The sequence below is a fragment of the Seriola aureovittata genome, chromosome 20, assembly GCF_021018895.1.
Source record: "Seriola aureovittata isolate HTS-2021-v1 ecotype China chromosome 20, ASM2101889v1, whole genome shotgun sequence".
Classification (NCBI taxonomy): domain Eukaryota; kingdom Metazoa; phylum Chordata; class Actinopteri; order Carangiformes; family Carangidae; genus Seriola; species Seriola aureovittata.
The window spans coordinates 23379588-23392087 of NC_079383.1; the positions used below are offsets into that span (position 1 = coordinate 23379588).

Below are 12500 nucleotides of genomic sequence, written 5' to 3' on the forward strand. Positions count from 1 at the left end.
CTGAAAGTGTTTCTGTGTGTGTGTGTGTGTGTGTGTGTGTGTGTGTGTGTGTCAGACTGAGTTATAATAATGACTCCATCAGTGTGTGTCTGTCAACCCTCCACAGTGTTTACAGACAACAGTGTGTGTGGCAGCAGTGATGATGATGGTGGTTGTAATATTGATAGAAGCATTAATTTAATTTATCATCGCTCTACAGAGGCATGTTGATGTAATGTTACATAATGTTATACACACACATGTGTATGTGTATATATGTTGTTATATGGGGTTTTTTTTGCAATGAAACTGCAGGAGAAAATAAAAATTGTCACAATGTTTTTAGTGTAACGGATTAAAAGTGGAATGCAGCTTGTTCAGGTGAGAGTCAATCCAGGTGAGAGCAGAACAAGAGATTCTGCTCGTCTGCTCTGAGCTCATCTTTATAATCACCTCATCAATTTATCAATTTATCAATTTATAACGTAGAGCTTCTTATGTGTGTACGGGGTCACTCCCCCCTCTGACCTCTGACCTCTAATTTCCAAACCGATGTTATTTGGATAAACTGGCACGTATTTGAAGTCTTTAATGAAGTGATATGAAGCTCAGAATCTCTGCCGCTCTCACTATTTGGTGTGAAATGCATTCTGGGGTACTTAGCTGTCGTGAGCCCATAGGAGTCACATAGCAACGCGTCCTGGATAAAAGGGGCGGAGCAAGAACACTTGAGATATTTGATATGTGCTCGGTCTGAGACTGATGATGCTTCTTGGGCAGACTGAGAACCGGCTGTAGACGCAGTGTGAGCAGGAATTCTGGGAAATGAGCAGAAAAAAATGGAAACTCTTTCCAGAATAAACTCAACTGTGAGACTGTGCTGCAGACAGTCGACCACCCCAGCAGGTCTCTTATTGTGACATGTGTGGGTGCTCTTCTCTATAGATCAATGATGTGACAGCAGAGTGTATGAGCCCTAACACACGTGGTCCGTGTGTGTGTGTGTGTGTGTGTGTGTGTGTGTTGAGGCATGTTCACCACTCACATCTCTGTGTTTCTGTCTCTGTGTTTGATCCTGAGCCAAGAATACCACAGCTGTCTGGTTCATGTCTGCGTTTAGTCTCAACTTATGTAACATCAGCTGATAACATCCATCCAGACCACAGCGAGGCTGCGTTCACTGATCCTCAGCAGCGCAACAGTTTCTCCTTGGTACAATGAACAGATCAGATCTGAGGTCTAGTGATCATACCTTCAATCAATCCGGTCCTCCATCTTTTCAATTAAAAGTTCAACCAGAAATAAAACGGTACCCCTCCTCCACTCAGACCAGTTCCAGGTCACATCCTGTTTATCCAGAGTCAGAGAAAATATCAACCATCAGTGTGAAATGTTGTCATAATTTCTGTGTGAAGTCTTGAATAATGGCTAAAAAGTGTTTTGTGATGTCACACTGACTTTTGATCTTTGACCACCAAAATCTCATCAGTTCACCCCTGAGTCCAGGTGAACATCTGAACCAAATTTAAAGAAATTCCCATGAGAAATCTCGAGGTATTGCGTTCACAAGGTCAAAATCATGTTTTGTGAGGTCATCGTGACCTTGACCTTTGACCTTTAGCCACCAAATTTGAATCAGTTCGTCCTTGATACCTAGTGAATGTTTTTACCAAATTTGGAGAAGTTCTGTCAAGGTGTTACTGAGATATCGTGTCCGCGAGAAGGGGACAGACGGACGACTTGAAAACAATATGGCCGCCGCTCTGACTGTTGCCGGCCGGAGGAAAAATAAAACATGATTCAGACATTAACAGACTGAGACAAAGAAATGTTTGAAGAACAGATTGAACCCTGTGAGGGGAGCCGTTAAAGAGAGAGCCACTTAAAGCCTTGAAAGTCAGGAATAACATTTTCAGATCAATCTGAAATCTAACAGGTGAGTTCTGGAGTCATGTGACTGCACCTGTTGGCTCCAGTAGTAAAGGCAGCGGGTGGAGGGCGGGCTGACACCTCAATAAAGTCACAGGGATCAAGCTGGGAATAAATAAAAGCTTTCTGTAGCTCAGCGACTGATGAAAGATGAAGCTCCCAAACTCACACGTTTTCATTTCCAACTAAAGTTTAACGTCTCTCTGACGATGGCGCTGTGACTTACACACACACACACACACACACACACACACACACACACACTAAACTCCAGAATGCAGATTTGTTTGTTGTATCAGGGTTGATTACCCATCATGCCTCTGTGGGAGCAGGTGTCACTGCTGTTGACCACAACATCATAATCTCCATATTGTTGAATTTACAGTCATTATGTTGCTGGAGGAGCAGAAGAGCATCCTGCCTCTTTCATTACATTCCTGCCTTTGTATTTAAATCTGGGCTCTCTCCCCCTCTCTCTCTCCCTGTCTCTCTCTCCCTCTCTCTCTCCCTCTCTCTCTCTCTCTCCCTGTCTCTCTCTCCCTCTCTCTCTCCCTCTCTCTCTCTCTCTCCCTGTCTCTCTCTCCCTCTCTCTCTATCCCTCTCCCTGTCTCTTTAGGAGCCATCTTGGACTCAGTTCAGCCTGGCTGCACCAAACACTGTCAAGCCCGTCAGAACAAAAGACTACACTTCCGGTCTTGATTTTCAAAATAAAAGTACACTATGTCGCGTTTCTCAAGCCTATACAAATATAGGATAATATTGTAGACAAACGTTACATAAATATATATCCATCCCACAGCCAGTTATCATATGTTGACATTATATAAAAGTCTGAGACACTCTCCCAGAATGTGAAGTTACATATTTAAAATTAATGAGAAATTAATAATAAAAATGTTGTTGTTTTAATAAACTCTCAGAAATAAGTGAAATATATAATGTCAACACATTATTTTGACATAGAACCCATATTGTCATCATATAGGTATTTTTAATATATATACATATACAAATTTTACTATGGGTATTTCATATATGTTATAAACATATATGTTCATATATCCAGAGCATGTATATATGTGATAATAATATATGCTGGTAGGCATCTGAATTCCAAGTGATGAAGCAGAACTTATCAAACACTGAGGTCAGGAGTCTTTACACCGTGAGACAGGAGGTGATGGATGACGTCCATCACTGCACATCTTAAACTCCATCATTTTCCTTGTCACTGTTTGCTTCATTTCCTGTTTCTCTGTGCTGCAGAAGAAATCTATTCGAGGACACGAGCGCCGGGCTTTTATTTTGAAGGAGAGCGCGGCTGGCGCGGGGCCGCGCGGTGCAGCTTGACGCATCCTCCTGTCTGCTTGTCCCCAGCAGCCCCGACCAGAGAGGGAGCGGGAGGACAAGGCGGTGGAGAGAGAGAGAGGGAGAGCTGGTCTGCGGGCTGTTTCACGTCTTTTTCTGACTGTTTTTTTCGCGGGCTGCTTTGGGATCTAGCAGCGGGCTGTGACTGTGAGTGACCCCGGGCTGAGCCGCTGCTGCTGCCCGCCCCGCATGGCTCCGGATCCGCTGGGAACTTCTCCGTAGAGCCGCGCGGGTCTGGTGCGTTTTGGAGGAGGAGTACGAGGAGGAGGTTGCTGGCTGGATTATTACACACTATACACACACACACACACACCACACACACACACACACTCTACACACAAAAGCCCACTGGACGACACGCTGTCCCGGAGCCCGGGCCTGGCTGCGGGTCGTGGTTTTCCGCAGCGCCTCTCGGACCTGGGGGTAGATGTTGGACGGGGACCCGGGGGCCAGCGGGACTCGACCTGGCGGCGCAGCGGCGGCCGCCTCCACCTAGAGGGAAGATGTGGCTCTCCGGGCTGAGCCTCGCGCTGCTGCTGGGAACTTTGTGTGCAGGTAAAGAGAGAGAGAGAAAGAGAGAGAGGAGCCGCTGTTTGTTCTGTGGGTGAAAGGGCTGCAGGTTGCAACACTGCAGCCCCCCCCCCCCGCCCCCCCCCGCCCCCCAACACCTAAACACCTAAACACCAGCAGAATATCACAGAGGCACCAGTCCGCTGTTATTGTGGCAGCTCCTCGTGCAGCTCCACTGAGGATGTGCTCGCTCCCGCCACCAGAGACGTGGATCGTTGTCAGAAACATTGACGGGATCAACCCGGTGTATTTTTCCAGCAGCAGCACATGGCAGAGAGAGGAGGGGGGGGGGGGGGGGGGGGGGGGGGGGGGGGAGGGGGAGAGAGAGAGATGCTGGACTGACCGTGTCCTTATTGTACCGATATGTGGAGGATCTGGGGGGGGGGGGGGGTCCCCGGTTTGAGCCTGACTCCACCGCGGACCGTGAACGCACCGCTCGGTTCTCCTCGGTGCAGCTGCGTTCACACTCGCTGTCAGTTTGGCTGCATGTCGGGGGCTTGGCTGCAGCCGTGCGCGCATGTGTGTGCGTGCGCGAGGTTGCAAGCTGCAGACTGCTGCTTCCATTGTCTGCTCAGGCATGCAGGCGGATCGATAATCGATCAGCAGAGCACGAGCCTCTAAAGATTCACCTTTCGAATCTTTTTTTCTCATCCCCTCTCTCTCTCTCTCTCTCTCTCTTTTATTCCCCACCCCCCGCACTCGCTCCTCGGCACCGTGTGCACGCGCGTTTTACTACGACGCACGGCGGGCGGATGAATGAAACAGCTCGCGGTCATGTGGTTGTAGTAATATAGTGGGGAGGAGGCGTGTGTCCGCGTGCGTGCTGGAAAAATACTACACGGGCGCGCGCAGTGATATTGTGCTGTGATGGGACACATGTGATGTGTGTGAGGCTAAAGCACAGGTGTGTGTGTGTGTGTGTGTGTGTGTGTGTGTGTGTGTGTGTGTGTGTGTGTGTGTGTGTGTGGTTTCCTCTGGTGCAGCTGTGATGTTCATGTTCCTGCTGTTTAATGTAGAAGGTCTCTATAATGATAATAATATCTGAAGGGGTGTGTGTGTGTGTGTGTGTGTGTGTGTGTGTGTGTGTGTGTGTGTGTGTGTAGATCCTCTGCTCAGATAACACAGTGTCAGTTCAGTCAGATCTTTACTGGAGTTAAAATACTTAAGACTGACTGACTGATCACTGACTGACTGACTGATCACAGATCATTGACTGACCGATGACTGACTGACCGACAGTGGAGGAGTTGGCTGTGATTGGTTCTTCTCCTCTGATCAACAGTGTGTGGTCTATCACATTTTCAAAATAAAAGAACATCCACTCCACTGCTTCAAAGTAAGAGTCCTTCATAGAAATGTAGTGGAGTCAGGAGATCAATGTTAGTCTGTAAGTGTAGTGGAGGAACCTTCACAATAAAACTCAGCAACAGATACTGGAGACACACTGATTTTGATTTGATGAGGAAGTAAGAAAGACAGGAAGAAAGACAGGAAGAACAGCACATCATATACGGTATATTTAAGTAGAGAAGTCAAGTGGTTGTACTTTGTCACTGTTCACCAGTGAGCTCTCAGGATTCATTGTCGTGTGTGTGAGAGAGTGTGTGATGTGTTCATGGCTCCTCTGCTGTGTTTGTGGTTTATTCATCTTTGTATTGGGGAATATTCTTGATGTAATAATGTTTATAACGTCAGGGGGTCGGGTTATATATGATAAAACTACAACAGGCACTATCACTGTGACATCATTGTGACCTCACTGTGACCTCACTCAGTCACCGTTGAACATCCAAGGTCAGCTGCTGTTGATGAAACGTGTTGCAGGATTACTGCACACACACACAGGCTGCAGGTGTGTGTGTGTGTGTGTGTGTGTGTGTGTGTGTGTGTGTGTGTGTGTGTGTGGTGTGTGTGTGTTGTGTGTGTGTGTGTGTGTGTGTGTGTGTGTGTGTGTGTGTGTGTGTGAGAACAGTATGAACCCTGAGGAGCTGCAGCAGCAGGTTTGCACAGTTGGAAGACAGTCTTTATTGGCCGCTGTGGAAAACTGTTTTCTTCTACTGCTGACAGCTTTACCTCCTGATCAATACACACACACACACACATACACACACACACACACACACACCACACACACACACACACATATACACATATACATGCTGAGGTCAGGAGAGACAGCGCTACAGCAGTCTGTACATGGATACTGAACTGATATGAGATGTGTGATCAGCTGACCTGGGGGCGCCGTCATGTGACTCCTCCGTCCAGATTCTGACATAATAAGACGTTTCCCTCCGTGTTTTATCTGGTAAATCAGTTGAATTGTAAAGTGTTATCTTTAGCTGTAACTGAAATGCACCATGGGAGTTGTAGTCTTGTAGCTTTGACTTCTTATCAGATATTTTCTGACACACACACACACTGTGGTTCTGTTACAAACCACTTTATTAAAAAAATCAGAAGCTACAGCAGCTGAACTCTGTAGTGGATCAATATTTTTTTTTCTGATTATTGATTATTGACTCATGTATTTTCTCGTGGACCTCGCTCCTGCTCCTCAGAGGATGAACCCTGTCTGCGTAGTTTCCTGTGGTGTGGTCACAGAAATGCTGCGACGCACAAAAACCATGCGGACGCCATTTCCCGCTCTTAAACTGGAATTTACAAACACAGGGTGTGACCTCACTCGGTCCTCTGACCAACGTGAACACACGGTTTCCACAGTTATGGTGAAAATACAAAATAAAAGAGACACGTAATTTAACATGAAATAAAAGCAACTTGACAGAGCTTCATTATCATCATAAGTTTCATAATTTAACCTTTCATAAACAGAAATCCTTGTGTTTATTATTGATTGTTAGTAACTGTTTAAATGCTGATCTGCCGCCTCCTTCAGACTTCACATCACAGTGATGGTACTACAGTAACTCATGCTGTTTTACCTCGGTGTGTTTCTTCTCTGGGTCTCATCACTTGTTCTCATTCAAACTGATGGATGGAGGGAGAGTCTTCTTCACTGATGGAGAACTGTGGTTCGCTCGTTCACATGTGAGTGAGATTTACAAAGAGGAGCCATGAGAACGTGCAGCTTTATGATTCTGATTCTGATTTCTGGTTTTGTGCAACAGTTTAATGGATCTGGTCCCAGGTCTCTTCAGCTGCAGGACTCCTGGTTGTCCTAGTCTCTGCAGTTCTTTAAGACTCAGATGATGATGATGTTGATGATGATGATGATGATGATGAAGAGTCTGAACTGTCACTCAATAGTGACTGTGTCACACTGAGACACTGGCTCTTTAATGAGAACCCAGTACTGTAGAATAATGTGTGTGTGCTGCAGTGTAAGCAGGTCTGAGTGTGTACTGTTACTGCGCATGACAGCAGTGTGTGTGTGTGTGTGTGTGTGTGTGTGTGTGTGTGTGTGTGTGTGTATGTGTGTGTGTGTGTGTGTGTGTCATTATATTGACCACAAAGCACAAACTGGTGTTGGTGGTTCTTGTATTGCCTGTGACAGCACACAGTCAGCTCAAAGCCATGCTGCGCTCGCTGAAAGTAACTGTGTGTATGTCGGTGTGTGTGTCTGTGTGTGTGTATCTGTGTGTGTGTCCGTGTGTGTCTGTGTGTATGTCGGTGTGTGTGTCTGTGTGTGTGTGTCTGTGTGTGTGTCCGTGTGTGTCTGTGTGTTGTGTCCGTGTGTGTGTCTGTGTGTCTGTGTGTGTGTCCGTGTTTGTCTGTGTGTGTGTCCGTGTGTGTCGTGTGTTTGTGTGTGTATTGGTTGCCTGTATTAAACACCAGAGGAGCTAATGCTAGCAGCTAATCCACTCTCTGATCTCATGTCATGTTTTCATGGATGTGTAATCCTCTAATTATTGCAGTGTTTATTTTAGCTTAGCGTAGCTGTGTGCGTTGGGTTGGATGTTCCTTTGAAGTTGTGTTGAATCATTTCTGACTAAGATTTGTTCAAACCCTCAGAACTTTATTTAAATTCTAGTAGAGGACAGTGGAAAAGCTACATCATTATTATTACTATTATTTTTGTTGTTGTTATTTTATTTATTTATTTATTTGTTATTATTACAGCCTGGTACAAAAATCCGCATCTGTTACAGCTGCTTTACATTTGTTTCCTGCTACAGTCTCCAGTAAACTGTGACTGTTGTTGTGGTTGTTGTGGTGGTTGTTGTTGTGGGGGTTGTTGTTGTGCTTGTTGTAGTAGTTGTGGTTGTTGTGGGAGTTGTTGTGGTGGTTGTGGTGGTTGTTGTTGTTGTGGGGGGTGTTGTAGTTGTTTTTGTTGTGGGAGTTGTTGTGGTTGTTGTTGTGGTTGTTGTGGGAGTTGTTGTTGTGGTGGTTGTTGTAGTAGTTGTGGTTGTTGTTGCGGTAGTTGTTGTTGTGGTTGTTGTTGTGGGGGGTGTTGTAGTTGTTTTTGTTGTGGGAGTTGTTGTGGTTGTTGTGGGAGTTGTTGTGGTGGTTGTTGTAGTAGTTGTGGTTGTTGTGGGAGTTGTTGTTGTGGTGGTTGTTGTAGTAGTTGTGGTTGTTGTTGTGGTAGTTGTTGTTGTGGTTGTTGTTGTGGTTGTGGTTGTTGTTGTGGGGGTTGTTGTAGTTGTTTTTGTTGTGGGGGTTGTTGTTGTGGTTGTTGTAGTAGTTGTGGTTGTTGTGGGAGTTGTGGTGGTTGTAGTTGTGGTTGTTGTTGTGGTTGTTGTTGTGGTTGTTGTGGGAATTGTTGTGGTGGTTGTTGTAGTAGTTGTGGTTGTTGTTGTGGGGGTTGTTGTAGTTGTTGTTGTGGTGGTTGTTGTAGTAGTTGTGGTTGTTGTTGTGGTTGTGGTTGTTGTTGTAGTAGTTGTGGTTGTTGTTGTGGGGGTTGTTGTAGTTGTAGTTGTTGTTGTGGTGGTTGTTGTAGTAGTTTTGGTTGTTGTTGTGGTTGTGGTTGTTGTTGTTGTAGTTGTTGTGGTTGTTGTTGTGGGGGTTGTTGTAGTAGTTGTGGTTGTTGTTGTGGTTCTGGTTGTTGTTGTTGTAGTAGTTGTGGTTGTGGTTGTGGGGGTTGTTGTAGTTGTTGTTGTGGTTGTTGTTGTAGTAGTTGTGGTTGTGGGGGTTGTTGTAGTTGTGGTTGTTGTTGTTGTAGTTGTAGTGGTTGTGGTTGTGGGGGTTGTTGTAGTTGTTGTGGTTGTGGTTGTTGTTGTGGTTCTGGTTGTTGTTGTTGTAGTAGTTGTGGCTGTGGTTGTGGGGGTTGTTGTAGTTGTTGTTGTTGTGGTTGTTGTTGTGGCTGTTGTTGTGGGGGTTGTTGTAGTTGTTGTGGTTGTTGTTGTGGTTGTGGTTGTTGTTGTGCAGTCTAACAGAAACTGGTTTGAGGCCTGGATCACTGAGCTGCCCTCTCACTACTACGACTCCCTGCAGGGCCTGAACAGCAGCAGAAGGGGGGGGGGGGTACACATGATGGGGGATGGGTTGCCCGTAGCTACAGGCAAGATTTAAAGGGCCAGTGCCTTTTTTTTTTGTTTGTTTTTCCTCTTCACAGCTCGCCTAAGATTGATGACATGGGGTCAAGAGGGGGAGGAGGAGGAGGGGAGGAAAGGGGGAGGTACTGGGTCAAGAGCAGACCCAGAGGGAGAGACAGTGCTGATTTGAAACTGAAGAGCTGCAGGAGCGTTGGATTTATCCTCCTGCATCAACAGCTTCTAACACAGGAGTATTTCAGAATAAAAGCAGGAGCTCTGCCATCAATACTGGCTAAATACAGAGTTAATATTTATTGTGTAGTTTCCTGTCAACTTCCTGGAAACTTTCTTTATATTTTCCCTAATTAATCAGCCTGGTCCTGATTATAAGACACATGGAGAAAGTGTGAGCTTTATGAAGGACCTGCTCGTTAGGAATGATGTCACAGCTCAGAGGAAATCAGCTGATTAACAGATGCCAGAGTCCACCAGAGTCTCAGTTCATTTAGTGTGTGTGTGTGTGTGTGTGTGTGTGTGTGTGTGTGTGTGTGTCTGTGTCTGTGTCTGTGTCTGTGTATGTGTGTGTGTGTGTGTTGTTGCTTGGAGACAGTCATGAGACTGTGATGAGGCTTCAACAACAGAGTGAGAGTTTAACCTCACTGATCATCTGTTGGAGTAAAAGTACTGCAATGAACTCCTATGAAAACTACAGTAAAAGTACTTTACAGTTTCACAGTAAAAGCACTTAGTATTTGAGCATGTTTACTCTGATAATATCTGACTGAAGCTCCGCTGACTTGCTCTCTCAGTGATCAATACTGTGGGTGGAGGAGGAGACCCTCCTCCAACACCCCGCTCCACACACACACACACCACACACACACACACACACACACACACACACACACACACACACAAACATGCGTGTTGACTTCCGTCCTGCAGCAGAAACCCAATCTCAACTATTTCATAAAAACATGTTGCAGTGTTTTCACATCAGATGTCATGTGACCAGACAAACACATGTACACCCACATACTCTAAATATACATGTGTGTTTTTACACGCCATTTACTGTACATGTAAGAGAGCACACACACCATCTGGTTTATGTGTCCAAGTCCGAACAAAGAACTGAGGGTCCAGATCAGTCGCTTCAACAGAGTCAGTTCAATCGACAGAGCCGTGTGGCGGGAAGGAAGTCAGGTGATGTTACAGAGTGAGGAGGAAGTGGAAGATAGTGGAGGATAGAGGAGGATGGAACAGGAAGTGGAGGATAGGAGAGGAAGTGGAGGATAAAGGAGGAGGTGGAAGATAGAGGAGGATAGGGGAGGAAGTGGAGATAGGGGAGGAAGTGGAGGCTAGACGAGGAAGTGGAGGATAGAGGAGGATGGAACAGGAAGTGGAGGATAGGAGAGGAAGTGGAGGATAGAGGAGGATGGAACAGGAAGTGGAGGATAGGAGAGGAAGTGGAGGGTAGAGGAGGAAGTGGAGGATAGGGGAGGAAGTGGAGGGTAGAGGAGGAAGTGGAGGATAGGAGAGGAAGTGGAGGATAGGAGAGGAAGTGGAGGATAGGGGAGGAAGTGGAGGGTAGAGGAGGAAGTGGAGGATAGGAGAGGAAGTGGAGGATAGAGGAGGAAGTGGAGGGTAGAGGAGGAAGTGGAGGATAGGGGAGGAAGTGGAGGGTAGAGGAGGATGGAAGAGGAATTTTGAGAGAAGATGAATCTCCGATGAGTTTGCTCATTGAAACGTGCTGAACAAGTCAGTAGGCACACACTTTGTGTGTGTGTGTGTGTGTGTGTGTGTGTGTGTGTGTGTGTGTGTGTGTGTGTGTGTGTGTGTGTGTGTGTGTGTGTGTGTGTGTGTGTGTGTCAGGCCAGATAAAGTGTTATCTATCTTTGTGGGGTCCAGGACACCGCAGGACGTGCCCGGCCCCTCTCAAACCATCCAATCAGGGGGCAGCAGGCTCGGAGCTCATGGTATAGAATAACAACAGTAAAGTGTTGGTCTGCTTTGTGTTCGTCTGGAGCCTCGCTGTGACGGATGGGGGGGGGTCCACAACTCTTTTTCATTGACAAACTGACAGCTCCCAGGGGTCCAGACCGCCTCCCTCCCCCCTCCTCCTCTGCTCATTTGTTCCTCTCTCACCCCCCTCCCTCCCTCGAGGACCAGAGGAATGACTCTCTCTGCCATTTGTCCGAGGATGGGGGGCCCAGTCTGGGAGTGTGTGTCCTGTCTGGTCTCTCAGAGATGGTGGGGGCAGATGTTGTCTGGACAACAACAACAAAACACACTCACTCACTCTTGTCTTACCTTGCCCCCCCCCCAGTGGTGATTTGTTTGGATTGCATCAGACTGAGCGACTCCTCTTATCAGCTGTTGAAACGTGAACAGTCACGTGCACGCTTGGCCTCATGCACACTCACGTGGTGTTGTAGCAGAGTTAGGGACTGGTGTTTTGTCTGCAGCAACATTTCCTCTCAGGAAAACATTGGGGGGGGGGGGTATTTAGGGGTTCCAGGGTTTCAGGGGGATCAGTGGTCACCGGGTGGTAAATATTGGGGGTGTAGAAGTGTCCCTTCAGAAACACTTGAAGACTTCCTGTGTATGTTTCTGTGCATATGCCTCACTGGTGAAAGCAGCAGCCATCTGTTCTGCGCTCACACGGGAGCAGCTCCTCACTCTGCACATATGCCGGTTGTGCTGGCGTCTGAATGGCGGCCGACATCTGTACATTTGTAAAACCTGCGAGCTGCGAACAGCTGCAGCTCTGAACGTGAAGTCACGTAGAACATGACGAAGAAAATGAGACCTGACGGTTGATAAAAGGAGGAACGTTCTTTATCCTCCATGGGGAACCAGAGTCGTTATAGACAGTTGATAGAACCAAAGGAACATCTCGACCTTTAACCTCACAACCTGAAGGACCACAAGAACCTGTATTATCCCAGAACCCTTTAAAGAAACCCTTAAAACCCCATCGATCCCCCGGGAACATGTTCTGAAACTTTCCCTGAGGCTTCATCCACACGACTGCGTTTCCGTTTTCTATGTCTTTTAACGCTACAGCTGTCTTTGTGTTTCCTCCTTTACACCGGCTCGCACATGCTCAGTGTAGGTGGTGGTCATGTGATGTGTGTTTTCAGGAGTTCAGGAGTCTCTCTGTCTCTCTCTCTGTCTCTCCCTGTCTCTGTCTCTCTCTCTTTCTCTGTCTCTGTC

The 12500-nt window shown here is 46.7% G+C and overlaps 2 protein-coding genes across 5 annotated transcripts in view; one reads left to right on the top strand and one right to left on the bottom strand.

Moving 5' to 3' along the window:
- LOC130160996 (NACHT, LRR and PYD domains-containing protein 12-like) overlaps positions 1 to 12500 on the bottom strand; it is a 347054-nt gene that overhangs the window by 287619 nt on the left and 46935 nt on the right. The window lies entirely within an intron of this gene.
- Positions 3021 to 12500, top strand: part of acvr2ba (activin A receptor type 2Ba) — a 26711-nt gene continuing 17231 nt past the window's right edge. Inside the window, exon 1 of the mRNA XM_056363915.1 lies at positions 3021 to 3831. Within this exon, the coding sequence (XP_056219890.1) occupies positions 3780 to 3831 (52 nt within the window). The 5' untranslated portion in view covers positions 3021 to 3779. The remainder of the gene's footprint in view (positions 3832 to 12500) is intronic.